The 14,938-nt window shown below is 35.8% G+C and overlaps 2 protein-coding genes across 4 annotated transcripts in view; both read left to right on the top strand.

Annotated features, from left to right (window-relative positions):
• Positions 1-4,638: 4,638 nt before the first annotated feature.
• The window catches only part of LOC149045283 (vitellogenin receptor-like), a 37,809-nt gene continuing 27,509 nt past the window's right edge, over positions 4,639-14,938 (top strand). For both annotated transcript variants that reach the window (XM_089208147.1, XM_089208148.1), the window contains exon 1: positions 4,639-4,760. The gene's annotated coding sequence lies outside the window, so the exon portion shown is untranslated. The remainder of the gene's footprint in view (positions 4,761-14,938) is intronic.
• LOC149045284 (uncharacterized) lies at positions 7,284-10,533 on the top strand. Of its 2 annotated transcripts, XM_089208156.1 has the most exons (3): positions 7,284-9,472; positions 9,861-9,931; positions 10,442-10,533. In XM_089208156.1, the coding sequence occupies exons 1-3, from the start codon at positions 9,227-9,229 to the stop codon at positions 10,461-10,463; spliced, it is 339 nt and encodes a 112-aa protein (XP_089064282.1). In that variant the 5' UTR covers positions 7,284-9,226; the 3' UTR covers positions 10,464-10,533. The 2 variants fall into 2 exon arrangements, with proteins under 2 accessions (XP_089064282.1, XP_089064281.1); XM_089208155.1 differs by lacking the exon at positions 10,442-10,533 and having other exon boundaries at positions 9,861-10,435.

The following is a 14,938-nucleotide window of genomic DNA, read 5'->3' as shown; positions in this document are numbered from 1 at the left end:
ATTCATGGATAACTTAAACAAAGCCATTGCTTTTAATAGAATGCCGATCGCTTTTTTGTGATCTTCATCAAATGAAACAGAAAAAAAAGAAACAAAAACCCACCCACACATAAGATCGACCTTAAGTCTGAAAAATACCTGAAGAGCGGGTTTATTTTTATAACCAACCTTCATAATCTTGAGAACGTATCTAAGCAATTAGAGAGGCGAGCGCGAACTGAGATCGCTTGAAACTTGTCAATGGCTCGTTTTTATCAGGGAGGTGAGAAAATAACCATTTATTGCTTGTATTAGAGGAATTGATCGATATCAAGGAATATTGCTGCGTTTTTTGCGCTAGGTGCTTATGCCATCAAATTTAAGAATTTGTTCATGCTTAGCGTGCGAATATCGAGTTATGGATGCACGGGGAAGTTTAGAGGGCAAGGAAAATGCGTAAGAGTAGCTCGAGGCGCAGCCGAAAGCAACTCTAGCTTTTTGAGTGCTCTCCAAACTTCCTAAGTGGATCCATAACTCGATATACGCACAGCTAAAAGCATGAGCAAATTCTTTTATAACAGAGCGACAACAAGGATCTGCGCGAAGAAGCCAAATTTGCTGCAGCTGGTCTTCCGACAAATTTGCGAAACGTGCAACTTGCGAGTTTTTTTCGGCTTTGTCTTGCTTGTTGGGTCAGGACCTAAAAGGTCAATGCCGACAGAAAAATTGGGCAGTTCTTCGCTGGTTTCTTCCATATTTCAAAGAGAAGGAAAACTACACTGCAACTTAACAGGACGGAGAATGAAGCCGGGTAAAAAAAAAAAATGCTCACATCATCTTATTTACGCGCGGCTGTGCGTAAATAAAGACTTTATTCATAGCGGCTCAACAGGACTTGTATAGGGAAAGCACGCGCGCTATGTTATTAAACTAATTCGCTCGCGGTTTAAATACTTTGTAAGCATTTGCGTTGTCATTAGATGGTTTCTTTTTGGGTTTCCTTTCAAAATTATTTATTGTCGAAACCAATGTGTCGACATCGATGGGAATAAATGCGAGTAACGTGCATCCCAGTAATATGTTCCGACATGCATTCGAGAATAAGCCGTAACGTAATAAAGATCGTCGGTGGAAAATGTCGTTTGAGATTAGGAGGGTGAAAAGACAATAGCAGGTAATTTAGTGTTGACAACTGGGTTGAAAACGTAAATTAGCCACCGTAAAGGTTAAAAAAGCTGACGTTTCGAGCCGAAGGGCTAACGCTCGAAACGTCAGCTTTTTCACCCTTTACGGTGGCTAATTTACGTTTTCAACCCGGTTGTTAACACTAAATTACCTGCTATACTCTCCCACCGACGCAGCACCACAGTTTCTTTAGAAACTTACCCCTTTATTCATTTGAAAAGACGATAGACTTCTTATCTTGTCTCGCAAATCTTGCCGTCTGGAAAATCAGATGCTCTGTTCACGGTACATAAAACCTTCAGAGGCGTTCAGTTATTCATCTCTTAAAGAATTCAAATTCATCTCGGTTTTTGTTCTTTGTACTTTTTTTCCAGAGGATGAAAAACTTTGTCGCAACAAACGCAAACCAAGACCCTGTTCTAAAACCGCGGCTACACGAGCGATTTTTTGCCTGCAATGGTGATGCGATTTTTTCTTAACATTGTCACGTCGCCGGTCGCGGCTGAACGGGTGACAAAGTTGTGATTTTGTCACGAAAAGTTCAACTCATCGAATTTCTCGCGACTTTTTTCAGCGATATAATGGCTGTCGCCGTCCCAGCACTTGCACGAGGGTGGTTACACGGGTAGTTTGCACCGCGCGCTGGCGACGCGACAAATTTAGAGAAAATCGCATCACCATTGCAAGTTAATAATCGCTCGTGCAGCCGCGGCTTAACATTGTGAGATCTGGAACCGGGCTACCTGTCAATTTAATTCAAACAAGCTTCATTCGTGACCATTCACACTGATTCAAATTTTATTTGGTTTCATCACTCTTTGTTTTCATCTCTCTCTCTGAAGTAAGAGGGACTTAGAGTCTGACCTTCCTACGTTACAAAATGAATTTTGCTGTCCTCTTATTGACTCGCTTCAAATTGAAGTCGTGAACATTCAAAGAAAGTAGTTATTGGATTCTGAAATTCATCCTTGTGCAAAATACTCGTTGTCTTCTTCCTTTTTTGTTATTTATTTACTTTTTTATTATTTGTGTCATCACAGAACGAGGTTTATATCTGGCGACTCTCCACTTTGTTTGGGAATAATTTTTTTCAACCGAAGGAAAACGTTGAGAAAGGTATTATTATCATATTATTTGTTTTCTTCCGGTATCCTTTAGATCATTAAGACGTTTCATTCGAGGCCTATTAGTTGTTTAACTCAGTTGTTGAATTGTTGATGAAAGCTGTGTATAATAAATTTTCGTTGAAGATCATCATCCGTCTTATTTCAATTCAGCCAATTGAATTTACCATGATGCACTTTGGTTAATTACATTGTAGGTTTTTTAGCTCATTCATGCTGAAAGCAATGATTGAGGTATCTTGGTGATGTTGACGGAAGTTGTCGACCGTGGACGGGAGTTGTATTCCATGGACAGAAGTTGCATTGTAGACCGTGAACGGAAGTAGTCTCGCATGCTACCCCTCCCCACTCAGTAAAAGTCAAAAAAATTAATTTCGATGAAGCTCAGAAACTCACTTGGAAAAAAAATAAGATGTTTGTATGGTTTAAAAACAATGATAACTCAAATCACATTTCTGAACTTCTAAAAATGCAACTTGGATCGAAAAGCCAAAATGTTCACACCTAAGGGACCCCTAGCGGGTTCATTTCAAAACACGCCGTTATCACGCAGAAGAGCATTAGCATCAGAGACAGTCATATTGGCAAGCCACGCATTTGCGTTCGTCTTCATCTGGTATAAAAGTTATCATTACTCTATCATTGTGCTTGTCCTCGGGAGCTTTTCAACATACAGTAAACACATTAATCATAGCGGCCAAGATGGTCTAAATATTTTCTTTCGAGCTCCATTATTTCGGTCCGGACTTGAGGCTCGCTTAGACAAAAACAGCAATACCAATCCAGTCAGTACAAAATGCAGACTGCAGACAGCGGACCGGGTACAAAATGCAGACTAGGTATAAAATGTAGACTGCAGACTGGTTACCAAATGCAGACTGAGAATTTATACTGTTTTTTCGTTTGATACGTGATAACATATCGTATTAAAACTTACCGAGCGTCACGCAATCGCTTTTCCGCGATCATCTTTTACGATCATTCGCAATATTGGGGAAAATTCCTTAACCGTTTCTTGATCACAGACGTTCTGAAAATAATTTCAAGCCTTCCTAGAGTCTTCTCACTTTGCGCGCGAGTTAGTTGGTGTGACGTCGGCACAGAATTTACCAACTTAATAAAAGTGGATGTAGATGTAAATCAGATGTCACTATCGTATATTTAACACGCGCAATATTCGAGAAACAATTGACAGCTTTGCACGTGGTCCATACGTTTCATCTATTTTACCGATATGTATTCACTTTGTTGACAAAAATGCGGGCCGGGACCAAAATTTTTCCCTCGAATTGATATATTTTCAACGTTTAGAGGTGTTCGCGCACTGATTTACACATATGTGCCTTATATTGTTGTTGGCTTACATGAGGAACTGGCGAATTTTTATAGGGAAAAGCGAAGCGTTGCTTTCGTGACTGGCCTTTTGATTACTTTTCTGATGGTTTTATCTCTCATCTGTTTGGAGATTACGCAAATATTGATATGTGAAAATCAGACTATATGGGGGCTTGAAATTCTATTAAGAACGATTGTGGCCGCTTTGTTAAATACCAAATGCAACGACCGCTTTATTAAAAACAAAAGATATCAAGAAACGAGCAAGGAATATTTCACAATAGTGCAAATGATCATGAAAGATGAGGGTAATAAATATTTTGCTGCTTGAGCAACATTTGATGCCTGGTCATGCCCACCCGGCCCACCCTCCGCCCCACAAACACACACATGCACCAACAAAAAGGACACTGTCTGCCTAATGACCTCTGCCCATCCCACCTCCAGCCCACATAGCCTTATTTCCAATTCCCATCACGAAAAATGAACAAGTTTTCTTATCACACAACTGCCCAAAAAGAAAAGGAAAATTTATTCCATAAGTCTTGTTATTTTACATAAACTGAATTCAAATGTACCTACATTCAACAAGTCCAAGATATCAATACAAACTTAAGCCATGTAACATAAATGAGCTGGCTCCAAGAGCCCTTTGATTAATTATATTTGCTGTCGGTCGCTGAAAATAGCTAAACACTTCTCAGTTGCTAATAGTTTTAATTTGCGCATAAAAAAAAAAAATGGAGATCTTAGGATTCAGCACTGAAGGTGTCACTAAAACATAGTGATTGAAACAAAAACATTCAGTTTTTGATAAGCTTTGGCAGTGAGTTGAAATTAATTTAAAATCAACTCAGAACTGTTTAGAAGGGAAAAACCATTAAATAAACTATTTTTAGTTAACACTTACTTAATTCCACACCAGATGGTTGCACTGGGACAATTTTAATGTCCTTTTATTGGCTCCCTTCGAAGTGAGGTTATAAACATATAAAGATAATAGTTATTGGATTCTGAAATACACCCTTCTGCAAAATACTCGTCATTTTCTTCCTTTTTATTGTTTGTGTCTTCACGGATATCTAGCGACCCTCCATTTACTTTGGAAATAATCAAATTTTCAACAGGAGGAAAACGGTGAGAGAGACATTATCATCATTAGTTGTTTTCTTCTCACAGGACGAAATCACATGTTTCCGTATTTCTGAAACGTGGCGGAAACATGCAACTCCATGTTTCCGTTATGTTTACGTCTTACGGAAACGTGAAAATTAAAGTCTACGTGTTTCCGTCACGTTAACGGAACGGAAATGCCAAGTCACGTTTCCGTCATATTTAAGCCAGCACATTTCCGCCGTTGTTCGTTTCCGTCATGTTTCTGCAAACGGATTTGCAGTTTTTTGCTACATCTTACCAAAACACAAACGCGAGATGGTTCTTTGAACAACAAGGAATCTTAATGCGACGGCTGTGTTATTTAATCAGGTTAGGCCAAATGAGACAGTTGTGTGACTTAGGTCGGTTGGTGCCAATGAGACAATTGTGTCACACTGGACGAAAAAATGGATTTACTAGTGTTTGTCAAGGTGTGCAAATGTGGTGCAAATTTGGGGCTCTAAATTTGAACTGAATTTGCACCAGCTGTAAACTGAAGGTAAACTCAAGTATTTGTACCTGACAAAACTGCCTGCAAATGTGATGTAAATACTACATTTGCTTAACATTTACCTTACATTTGCTTCCAAGGTAAACCTGGAGCTTTAACACATAGTTGTCAAGCATTTGCCTCCGGTGCAAAAGTGACATATTTACTATTAATGCAATTACAAGTAAACATTATGCAAAACAGTTTGTTTGCAGCATTTTTCAACCATATTTACTTGCAATAGAAATAAGTACCTTTGCACTTAATACACTCTAATTTGCTAATTGAGCAAAGCTGTTCATTTGCTGTAAATTTGCTCTGATGTCAAACAAACAAAAATAAAACCCCTACTGAGTGGCCATTTGCCAGTTCCCTAAGGGTGGCTGATTAACTGGGTTTGACTGTATTCAGAATAAAATTTTATATAGATGAAATTGGAAGTAAATGAGATTGATCTATTTACCTTTGCTAGAAATCTGAGGGAAGTAACAATTCAGGCCACAGGCCTGTCAATCATCCACTTAGAGGCTGATGACAAGAGTCAGGCTGGCCTGCCCATATAATGTGATCTTAGAAAACAGTCAACTCAGCTCATGTAATCCACTCCTTATTAAAAAAAAACTAATAGAACAAACAAAAGTGGCAGGCCTCTGCCTACCACAGATATAACATTTTATTGTCTTCATAAACACTGCAAACATATATTGCATGTGGAAATTATTATTATTTTAGCTGTTATCACACAAAACTGACAAATTATTTTGATTGGGCTGAACAAATTGTCTAAATCATGTTTTATATAGATCATGTCTTCAAAAATCAAGTCACAATAATTCCTAAGAAACTCTCATATACAATTAAACTAAATAAATAACTTTACAAATCAAATACCTTGGTATATAATTAAAGAATGGGTAGAAGAAAGACTTCTGTCACTTGAAAGCACTGAGTTACAAGATGTGCCATTTGATGACCCTTACAAATTTTCACCATTCAGATTCAGAAGCATACAGTTTCAACAGGATCACCTGAGAAAGAAATTTCTTGAAGAAAGTGATATAAGATCTAAATATTTATCATGCATGTCCTGATGTAACTGCAAAGTGTCTTCATCTGTGCTTTATAGGATAGCACCAAAATCTCAATTTATACTATAGATTTACTAAAAGTAAATGTAAATGCAATATCAAAACTGAGTGAACCAAGTTTTATCCAATTACCAATATCCGGATACCCAAGTAATAACTACTGACTCACTGAGTTTGGCCATTTGTTCACTGTTCTTATGTTAGACATGTATCTAGAATGTAGTATTGATATGAATATTTCAATCAACAATCCATCACTGAGGTGAAAAAAAAGCGTGTCAAAACAAGTTTTAGAAACTTTAGAGTGTTCTTTGCTTAAATGGTGGTTTCCTTACAACAAGGCAAATACTGGAGCATCTTGTGGTTTTCAGGAATATCATTTGTAAGATATTTAGTTGAGGTTTAGGCACTTATGCTTTAAATGTGTGGCAGAAATTTTCATAAAGCTCATTTGGTTTCTTTTTTGTTACTGTTCAGTGTAGCTTTCAAACATTTTTATCCGCTTTTCAATTTTTTTAGAACTTGTAGAAAGTAATTTAGAAAATATCAGAGAATGCCATCATAGTTATTGTTACAGTTAAAAATTTAAATGATAAAAATAATGTGGTATGATAGCATGCATAAATACTCAATTTGCTTTCTTACATACAGCTTGGAGTAAATATTGGAAAAAAATTAATATATGCATAAGTGAATCATCCAAGAATTTTCAAACAAACAATACTCTACTGTTAATGTGCTTAACAGTGTAGCAGTCAAATTTATGTATGACAGTTTTTATTACCAAATTGAAAAATGATATAAATAAAATATCTTAAAACGTTATTGGTAGCTATATGTCAGTACTCAAACCTACTTTAAAGATCAATGCTGTTTACATCAGAAGTTATAAGTCAAGTTATGTTTTTGTGGTCCAATTGAACAAAGACAAATAAACTATTTAAAAAGTAATTGAATGGTTAGTTCTAAAACCTAATATATAGATCTATACTATTTATAACAGTGGTTCTAAATATTCTGTTAACCCCAGTAAGCTGAAGTTGACACTCCCTTATAAGCAAAGTTAGATGTTTCAGCAGCAAACTTATTCGGTACTGAGAATTTGATCATGTTTGCTATACAGAGCGAAGTTGGTCCATGCTTTTTTGGTCAAGAGTTTGCTCACATTTACCATACCAAGCAAACTGGGTCAAACTTTTGATTTTGTCAACATTTTATTATCTGAGCAAACTTATTCAATACTAACAATTTGATCATATTTGCCATACGGAGCAAACTTGCTCAATACCAAGAATTTGCCAGCAATTACCTGCTTATGCAAACCTCATCAATTCTACGAGTTTGATCATGTTTGCTGATCCAAATAAACACTCCAAAATTACGCTTTTGAGCACATTTACAGCGTTTTGTGAGCTTGCTGGTAATCATCACTGGGTAAAATGCCAAATTTTAGTGTCATTTAAGTAAAATTAAACAACTATTAAACCCAAAGACAAATTTAAGCCATGTTTACTAAACTTAAACATGACTTAAAAATGTACCTTTGTTTAGGCGAGGTTTAAGCATTCTTAAATGCAAATTAAATCGACATTGAGATTTAAGCTATGTTTAAGTCATTTTAACCGTACTTAAATCCTTTGAAGGATTTAGGGTTACTTTAAACCACCTTAAATCTAACGTTAAACCTATTGGGGAGATTTAAGGTCTAGTTAAAGGAGCCTTAAATACAACATTAAATTTATCATAATATTTATGCCGTGTTTAAGGACCTTAAAAACACATCAAATCTTTTGGTGTACACCAAGTCTACTTTATTGACATAATCTCTCACCAGAACCAGAAACCATACGAGAGCAGCCTCCAGCAACCTTCAATGAATTAATCATAGATTAATATTAATATTATGTATTTAGTAAAGCCACAATATTTCACGCTACTGATTTTATTGCTTTTTCAATTCTTTGGGTAATGAAACTGTGTTTGTTGATTGTGAACAAGAGACTTGATTTCTTGTGTTGGAAACTGTTTCACTAAAGGAAGGTGGTTGCACAGGGAATTTGACTAACCTGAGCAAATAAGGTACATTTCTTCAAAACCATATAATTTTAGTATATACCAAACCAGTGGACAGTGTTTTTTGCATGCTCTGATTGGCTACTCAAACTCAGGATAGTACATGCATGTGCTATCCACTTCCCAGCTTAAGCTGAAGTGTGAAAAACTTTTTTTTGCAGTGTTCTGAGATATAAATTTATAATTCTTTTATCTCACTGGTTTGGTATATACTTCACAGCTCATTAAATATCCACCACCACTAAGGGGAATAATATTTATTGTTAAATATATTAAAAACAACAACGACATGTGAATGTAGATTGATGTTAATAACTGGCTGGTAAAATAATGGCACGGCGTGGAATAGGGCAAACTGCCATGAGTTTTACATTGTCAAGAGTTAAATAAGCTCCAGCAAAAAGACTGTGTATCCTATAAACAGGCAAAAAGTAGCTTGATGCTCTAGGTTCAAAGTTATTTGCGTCCCACACACAAAGGGTATTAAAACTTCCCAAGCATTGGTTTTGCTGAACAAGGAAACCGGGGTTTCTGAGCATGAAGTAAACAGCTCTGAACTGCAAACGTCACCAGACATCTCTAACTGAACGTTAAAAAGCGCGCGTTTGTATCGAGGACGCGGTATGTCTCGTCCCCAGAGTGAGGCCGAGATCCTTATGCGCATGACAAATACCGTATGAACGCCAATCAAATGTCTAAAACTATAATCGCGGGATATTTGATCTTTCACTGTCGTTCGTTCACTCGGTCGAGTTTCGTTTCGTTGCGGGCACGTGTTTGGATTCTTCCTCGATAGGATGATGGCTGCAAACGATCCAGTTCAAGAGAGACAGCTTGTTCTTATGGAAAGAATGAGTAGAAGGATTGATTCGATTCTCGAAGGGCAAAAGAAACTAGAAGATACGAATGCAGTCCTTCGGCAAGAAAATGCAAAGCTGAAGAACCAACTTGCGAGTCTGGAAGGGCAGGCAAAGAAGAAAGGCAACAAACGTTCTAAAAGCTCTCGCAGAGAATCAAATGTTGTGATTCCAAATGACTTAAGGGTAAATATTCTTTAATTACTTTAAGGATATAAATTTTTTCAACTTTAGTACCGTTAAGTTGTGTTTGAGAGTTTCAGTTGCGGTGTATCAGAAGCATAAAACGTGTCTTCAAAGACACCGCCATTCCGCCATCACGCGTGTTCTGTGTTAACTTAAAGCACAATATGTGTAGATGTTGGTTCTAGTGCTTATCACAAAGTTGGAACATCCTTGTGCTGAATTCTTGTGCCTATTTTGCAAGCATTTAGCAAAAATACTGTTTACCCAGTTTAAAATTCCACTGTGTACTGTTTACCCAAAAACCCTGCTGACCCTGATTAAAGAAATAAACAAGTTTGTGGTTTGAATTGACTTTTGACATATGATGTTCTTCCATATTATCTTCCAGAAACGGTTTCGGTTCATCTACAAAAAGATGGTAGAAAAAAAAGTGACACAAGGTTTCATCATTGATGAGGAGTATGTTATTTTTTTACCATACATAAGATGATGTATTTAAATAGCAAGGCACTAAGAGAGATGGCATGCAAGATATTAGAATTAAAACTTTACCACCAAGAACTAAATATCTCTCTGACCAGCTTCTTCTAAGGGACTGTTAGTTATCTGTTTTGAGGCCAGTGTTTAGAGTCTGGGGCCAGTGTAAAATATTCAAATTGGGAGTAGGAGGTGGTAAACTTTTAGAATCTGTTATTTCAACTATTATGTTGCTGATAGATTAATACATGCAAATTTTTGTTTTGAGAAATCTTTTCCCTCCAGGAACCAGAAATCCTAATGTCAGTTTGAAGGTGTAAAAAGCATGTAGCTTCTGCACTGTACCAGCAGTGATTAGAAAATTGTCCCTCTTGTATAACTGCTTTACTTGAATTATTATTTCCTTTTTTGGCTGAATAATAATAATAATATTATTATAACTGCCTCTGGCTATTGTTTAAAACAAAAATAACATTCTCATTTTTATTACAGTCCACAGTCAGAGAGAAACTAGAGTATTTTTACAAAAGTGAAAGAAGTACTGAAAAAAGAGCATGGAGGAGAAAGCTGCCTATGGACTGACTGTTCGGATCACCAAAACGAGTTTCATTCTAGGCCTCTTAGTTGTTTGATTCAATTGTTAAATCGTTGATGATACGCTGTCAATTTTCGTTGACGATCTTTACCCATTTTTATTTCGATTCTGCCGACTGAGTTTCCCATGATACACTTTATTCAGTTGCATTGTAGGCGTTTTTTATAATATTTGCTGCCGGTCGCTGAAATCGGCAAAACGCTTCTCACTTGACAGAACAGAGAAAAACCAAATTTTAAACTGTTCGTGATACTAAATTCTCCAGAGGTTTTAAAAGGACCAATTTTTGACAGCAAGAACACGAAATAAAAACAGGTACGAAAAAAAAAGCCGAGAAGCAAAACTCGACAGAACAGAGAAAAACCAAATTTTAAACTGTTCCTAATACTTAAATCTCCGGAGTTTTTTAAAGGACCAATTTTGACAGCAATCGGTAATGGAGTTACGTTATTCGTCACCAGATGGTGGCAAGCGTTAACGATCTCTTACTTGACTGACTCATTTGAAATAATAATAATGCCCAAAGAGATGTTTTTTTGGCACGATTATGGCAAATAAATTCAAAAGTAGTTTTTTTAATTTTCGCGTTAAAAAGAAAGGAGATCTTAGGATTCAGCAGTGTCACTAAAAGGTAATGATTAAAACAAAAGATAAGTTTTCCATTAGCTTTGGCAGTGACTTGAAGTTAATTTACAATGAACTCAGAACTATTCAGAAGGTAAAAACTGTTTAAATAAACTACTTTTCACTCTAGGCCTACTAAATGTTTAATTCAGTTGTTAAAATGTTGGTGACTCGCTTTCAATTTTCGTTGACGATCTTCACTCATTTTATTTCGATTCTGCCGACGCACTTTATTCAGTTGCATTATAGGCTTTTTTAGTGATATCTGCTGTCGGTCGCTGAAAATAGCTCAACGCTTTTCAATTGTAAATAACTGTTAAAAAAAACGAAACAAACCAAAAGAACACGAAATAAAAACAGGTACGAAAAAAGAGCGAGAAGCAAAACTCGACAGAACAGAGAAAAACCAAATTTTAAACTGTTTGTAATACTAAAATCTCCGGAGTTTTTAAAAGGACTAATTTTTACAGCAATTCGTAATAAAGTCATGTTATTCGTCACCAGATGGTGGCAAGCGTTAACGATCTCTTACTTGACTGACTCATTTGAAATAATAATAATGCCCAAAGAGATGTTTTTTTGGCACGATTATGGCAAATAAATTCAAAAGTAGTTTTTTCTAATTTTCGCGTTAAAAAGAAAGGAGATCTTAGGATTCAGCGGTGTCACTAAAAGGTAATGATTACAACAAAAGATTAGTTTTCCATTAGCTTTGGCGGTGAGTCGAAATTAATTTACAATGAACTCAAAACTATTCAGAAGGGAAAAACCGTTTAAATAAACTTCTTTTCATTCTATGCCTACTAAATGTTTAATTCAGTTGTTAAAATGTTGATGATTTGCTGTCAATTTTCGTTGACGATCTTCATCCATTTTACTTCGATTATGCCGATGCACTTTGTTCAGTTGCATTATAGGCTTTTTTAATGATATTTGCTGTCGATCGCTGAAAAAAGCTCAACGCTTCTCAGTTGTAAATAACTATTTAAAAAAAACAAACAAACCAAAAGAACACTAAATAAAAACAGGTATGAAAAAAAAGAACGAGAAGAAAAACTCAACAGAACAGAGAAAAACCAAATTTTAAACAGTTCGTGATACTAAATTCTCCAGAGGTTTTAAAAGGACCAATTTTTAACAGCAATCGGTTATATAGATCGATCACGCTGGTAAAATAGTTATGTCATTCGTCACCACGAAATAAACACGAAATAAAAACAGGTACGAAAAAACAAATTGGCGAGAAGTTGAACGCGACAGAACAGAGAAAAACCAAATTTTATTTTATTTTGTGTCATCGCGGATTGTGGCTTTATATCTGGCGACTCTCTATTTACTTTGGAAATAATCAAATTTTCAACAGAAGGAAAAAGGTGAGAAAGACATTATCATCATTAGTTTTTTCTTCTGGTATTGTTCGGATCACCAAAACGATTTTCATTCTAGGCCTATTAGTTGTTTTATTCAATCGTTAAATTGTTGATGATTCGCTGTCAGTTTTCGTTGACGATCTTCACCCATTTTATTTTGATTCTGCCGATTGAGTTTACCACGATGCACTTTATTCAGTTGCATTGTAGGCGTTTTTAACAATATTTGCTGCCGGTCGCTGAAATCGGCTAAACGCTTCTCAATTGCTAATAACTGCAAAAAAATAAACCAAATTAACAAAACACGAAATAAAAACAGGTACGAAAAAAAAAGCGAGAAGCAAAACTCGACAGAACAGAGAAAAACCAAATTTTAAACTGTTCGTAATACTAAAATCTCCGCAGTTTTTCAGCCGGTCGCTGAAATCGGCTAAACGCTTCTCAATTGCCAGTAGCTACTAAAAACGAAACAAAACAAAAGAACACGAAATAAAAACAGGTACGAAAAAAAGCGAGAAGTGAGAAAGCCTACTAATGGTTTAATTCACTTGTTAAATTGTTGATGATTCGCAATCAATTTTCGTTGACGATCTTCACCCATTTTATTTCGATTCTGCCGATTTAGTTTACCATGACGCCCTTTAGTCAATCGCATTGTAGGCGTTTTTAGTGATATTTGCTGTCGGTCGCTGAAAATAGGTATACGCTTCTCAATTGCCACTAACTGCAAAAAACAAACCAAATCAAAAGAACATGAAATAAAAACAGGTACTAAAAAAAAAGCGAGAAGCAAAACCCGACAGAACAGAGAAAAACCAAATTTTGATGACTGTTCGTAATACTAAAATCTCCGGAGTTTTTAAAAGGACCAATTTTTACAGCAATCGCTAATACAGTTACGTTATTCGTCACCAGATGGTTGCAAGTGTTAACGATCTCTTACTTGATTAACTCATTTGAAATAATAATGATGTCCAAAGAGATGCTTCTTTTTTGGCACGATTATGGCAAATAAATTTAAAAGTAGTTTTAAATTTTCGCATTTAGAAGAAAGGAGATCTTAGGATTCAGTATCGTCACTAAAAAGTAATGATTAAAACAAAAGATAAGTTTACCATTAGCTTTGGCAGTGAGTTGAAATTAATTTACAATGAACTCAAAACTGTTCAGAAGGGAAAAACTGTTAAATAAACTTCTTTTCACTCTAGGCCTACTAATTGTTTGATTCAGTTGTTAAAATGTAGATGATTCGCTGTCAATTTTCGTCGACGATCTTCATCCATTTTATTTCGATTCTGCCGACGGCATTTACCATGATGCACTTTATTCAGTTGCATTATAGGCCTTTTTAATGATATTTGCTGGCGGTCAAAGATAATAGCCAGACGCTTCTCAATTGTTAATAACTGCTGAGAAAAAAAACAAAGAAAACAAAAGAACAGGAAGTAAAAACAGGTAGGAAAAAATAAGCTACATGCAAAACTCAACAGAACAGAGAAAAACCAAATTTTAAACTGTTGAAAAAAATTATAAAAAAAAATAATAAACAAATTCAGTTGTTAAAATGTTGATGATTCGCTTTTAATTTTCGTCGACGATCTTCACTCATTTTATTTCGATTCTACCGATGCACTTTATTCAGTTGCATTATAGGCTTTTTTAGTGATATTTGCCGTCGGTCGCTGAAAATAGCTCAACGCTTCTCAATTGTAAATAACTTTAAAAAAAACGAAACAAACCAAAAGAACACGAAATAAAAACAGGTACGAAAAAAAAGAGCGAGAAGCAAAACTAGACAGAACAGAGAAAAACCAAATTTCAAACTGTTCGTAATACTAAATTCTCCAGAGGTTTTGAAAGGACCAATTTTTGACAGCACTCGGTTATACAGATCGATGACGCTGGTAAAATAGTTATGTCATTCGTCACCACGAAATAAACACGAAATAAAAACAGGTGCGGAAAAAAAAAGGCGAGAAGTAGAACTCGAAATATAAGAGAAAAACCAAATTTTAAACCCTTCGTAATACTAAATTCTCTAGAGTTTTTAAAAGGACCAATTTTGACAGCAATCAGTTATACAGTCTGATGACGCTAGTCATGTCATTCGTCACTGCTGAAAAAAAAACACGAAAACGAAAAGAAAACAAGTACGAAAAAAATAGAGCAAGAGGGAAAACTCGGCTGAAAAAAGATAAACTAAATATTGAAATGTTCGTAATGCTAAATCCCCGAAGTTAGTAAAAGCACCAATTTCGACAGCTCTCGTTTACAACAGTTCAGTGACGCTAGTAAAATAATTACTTGCAAGCGTTAACTACCTCTTACTTGACTGGCTCATTTGATATAATGATGATGCCCAAAGACGTTTTTTGTCGACACGATTATGGCAAATTTATT

The sequence above is a fragment of the Pocillopora damicornis genome, chromosome 5, assembly GCF_964200805.1.
Source record: "Pocillopora damicornis chromosome 5, jaPocDami1.2, whole genome shotgun sequence".
NCBI lineage: Eukaryota > Metazoa > Cnidaria > Anthozoa > Scleractinia > Pocilloporidae > Pocillopora > Pocillopora damicornis.
The sequence above is the reverse complement of the archived record's forward strand: the minus strand, read 5'-3'. Positions and strand labels throughout refer to the sequence as shown.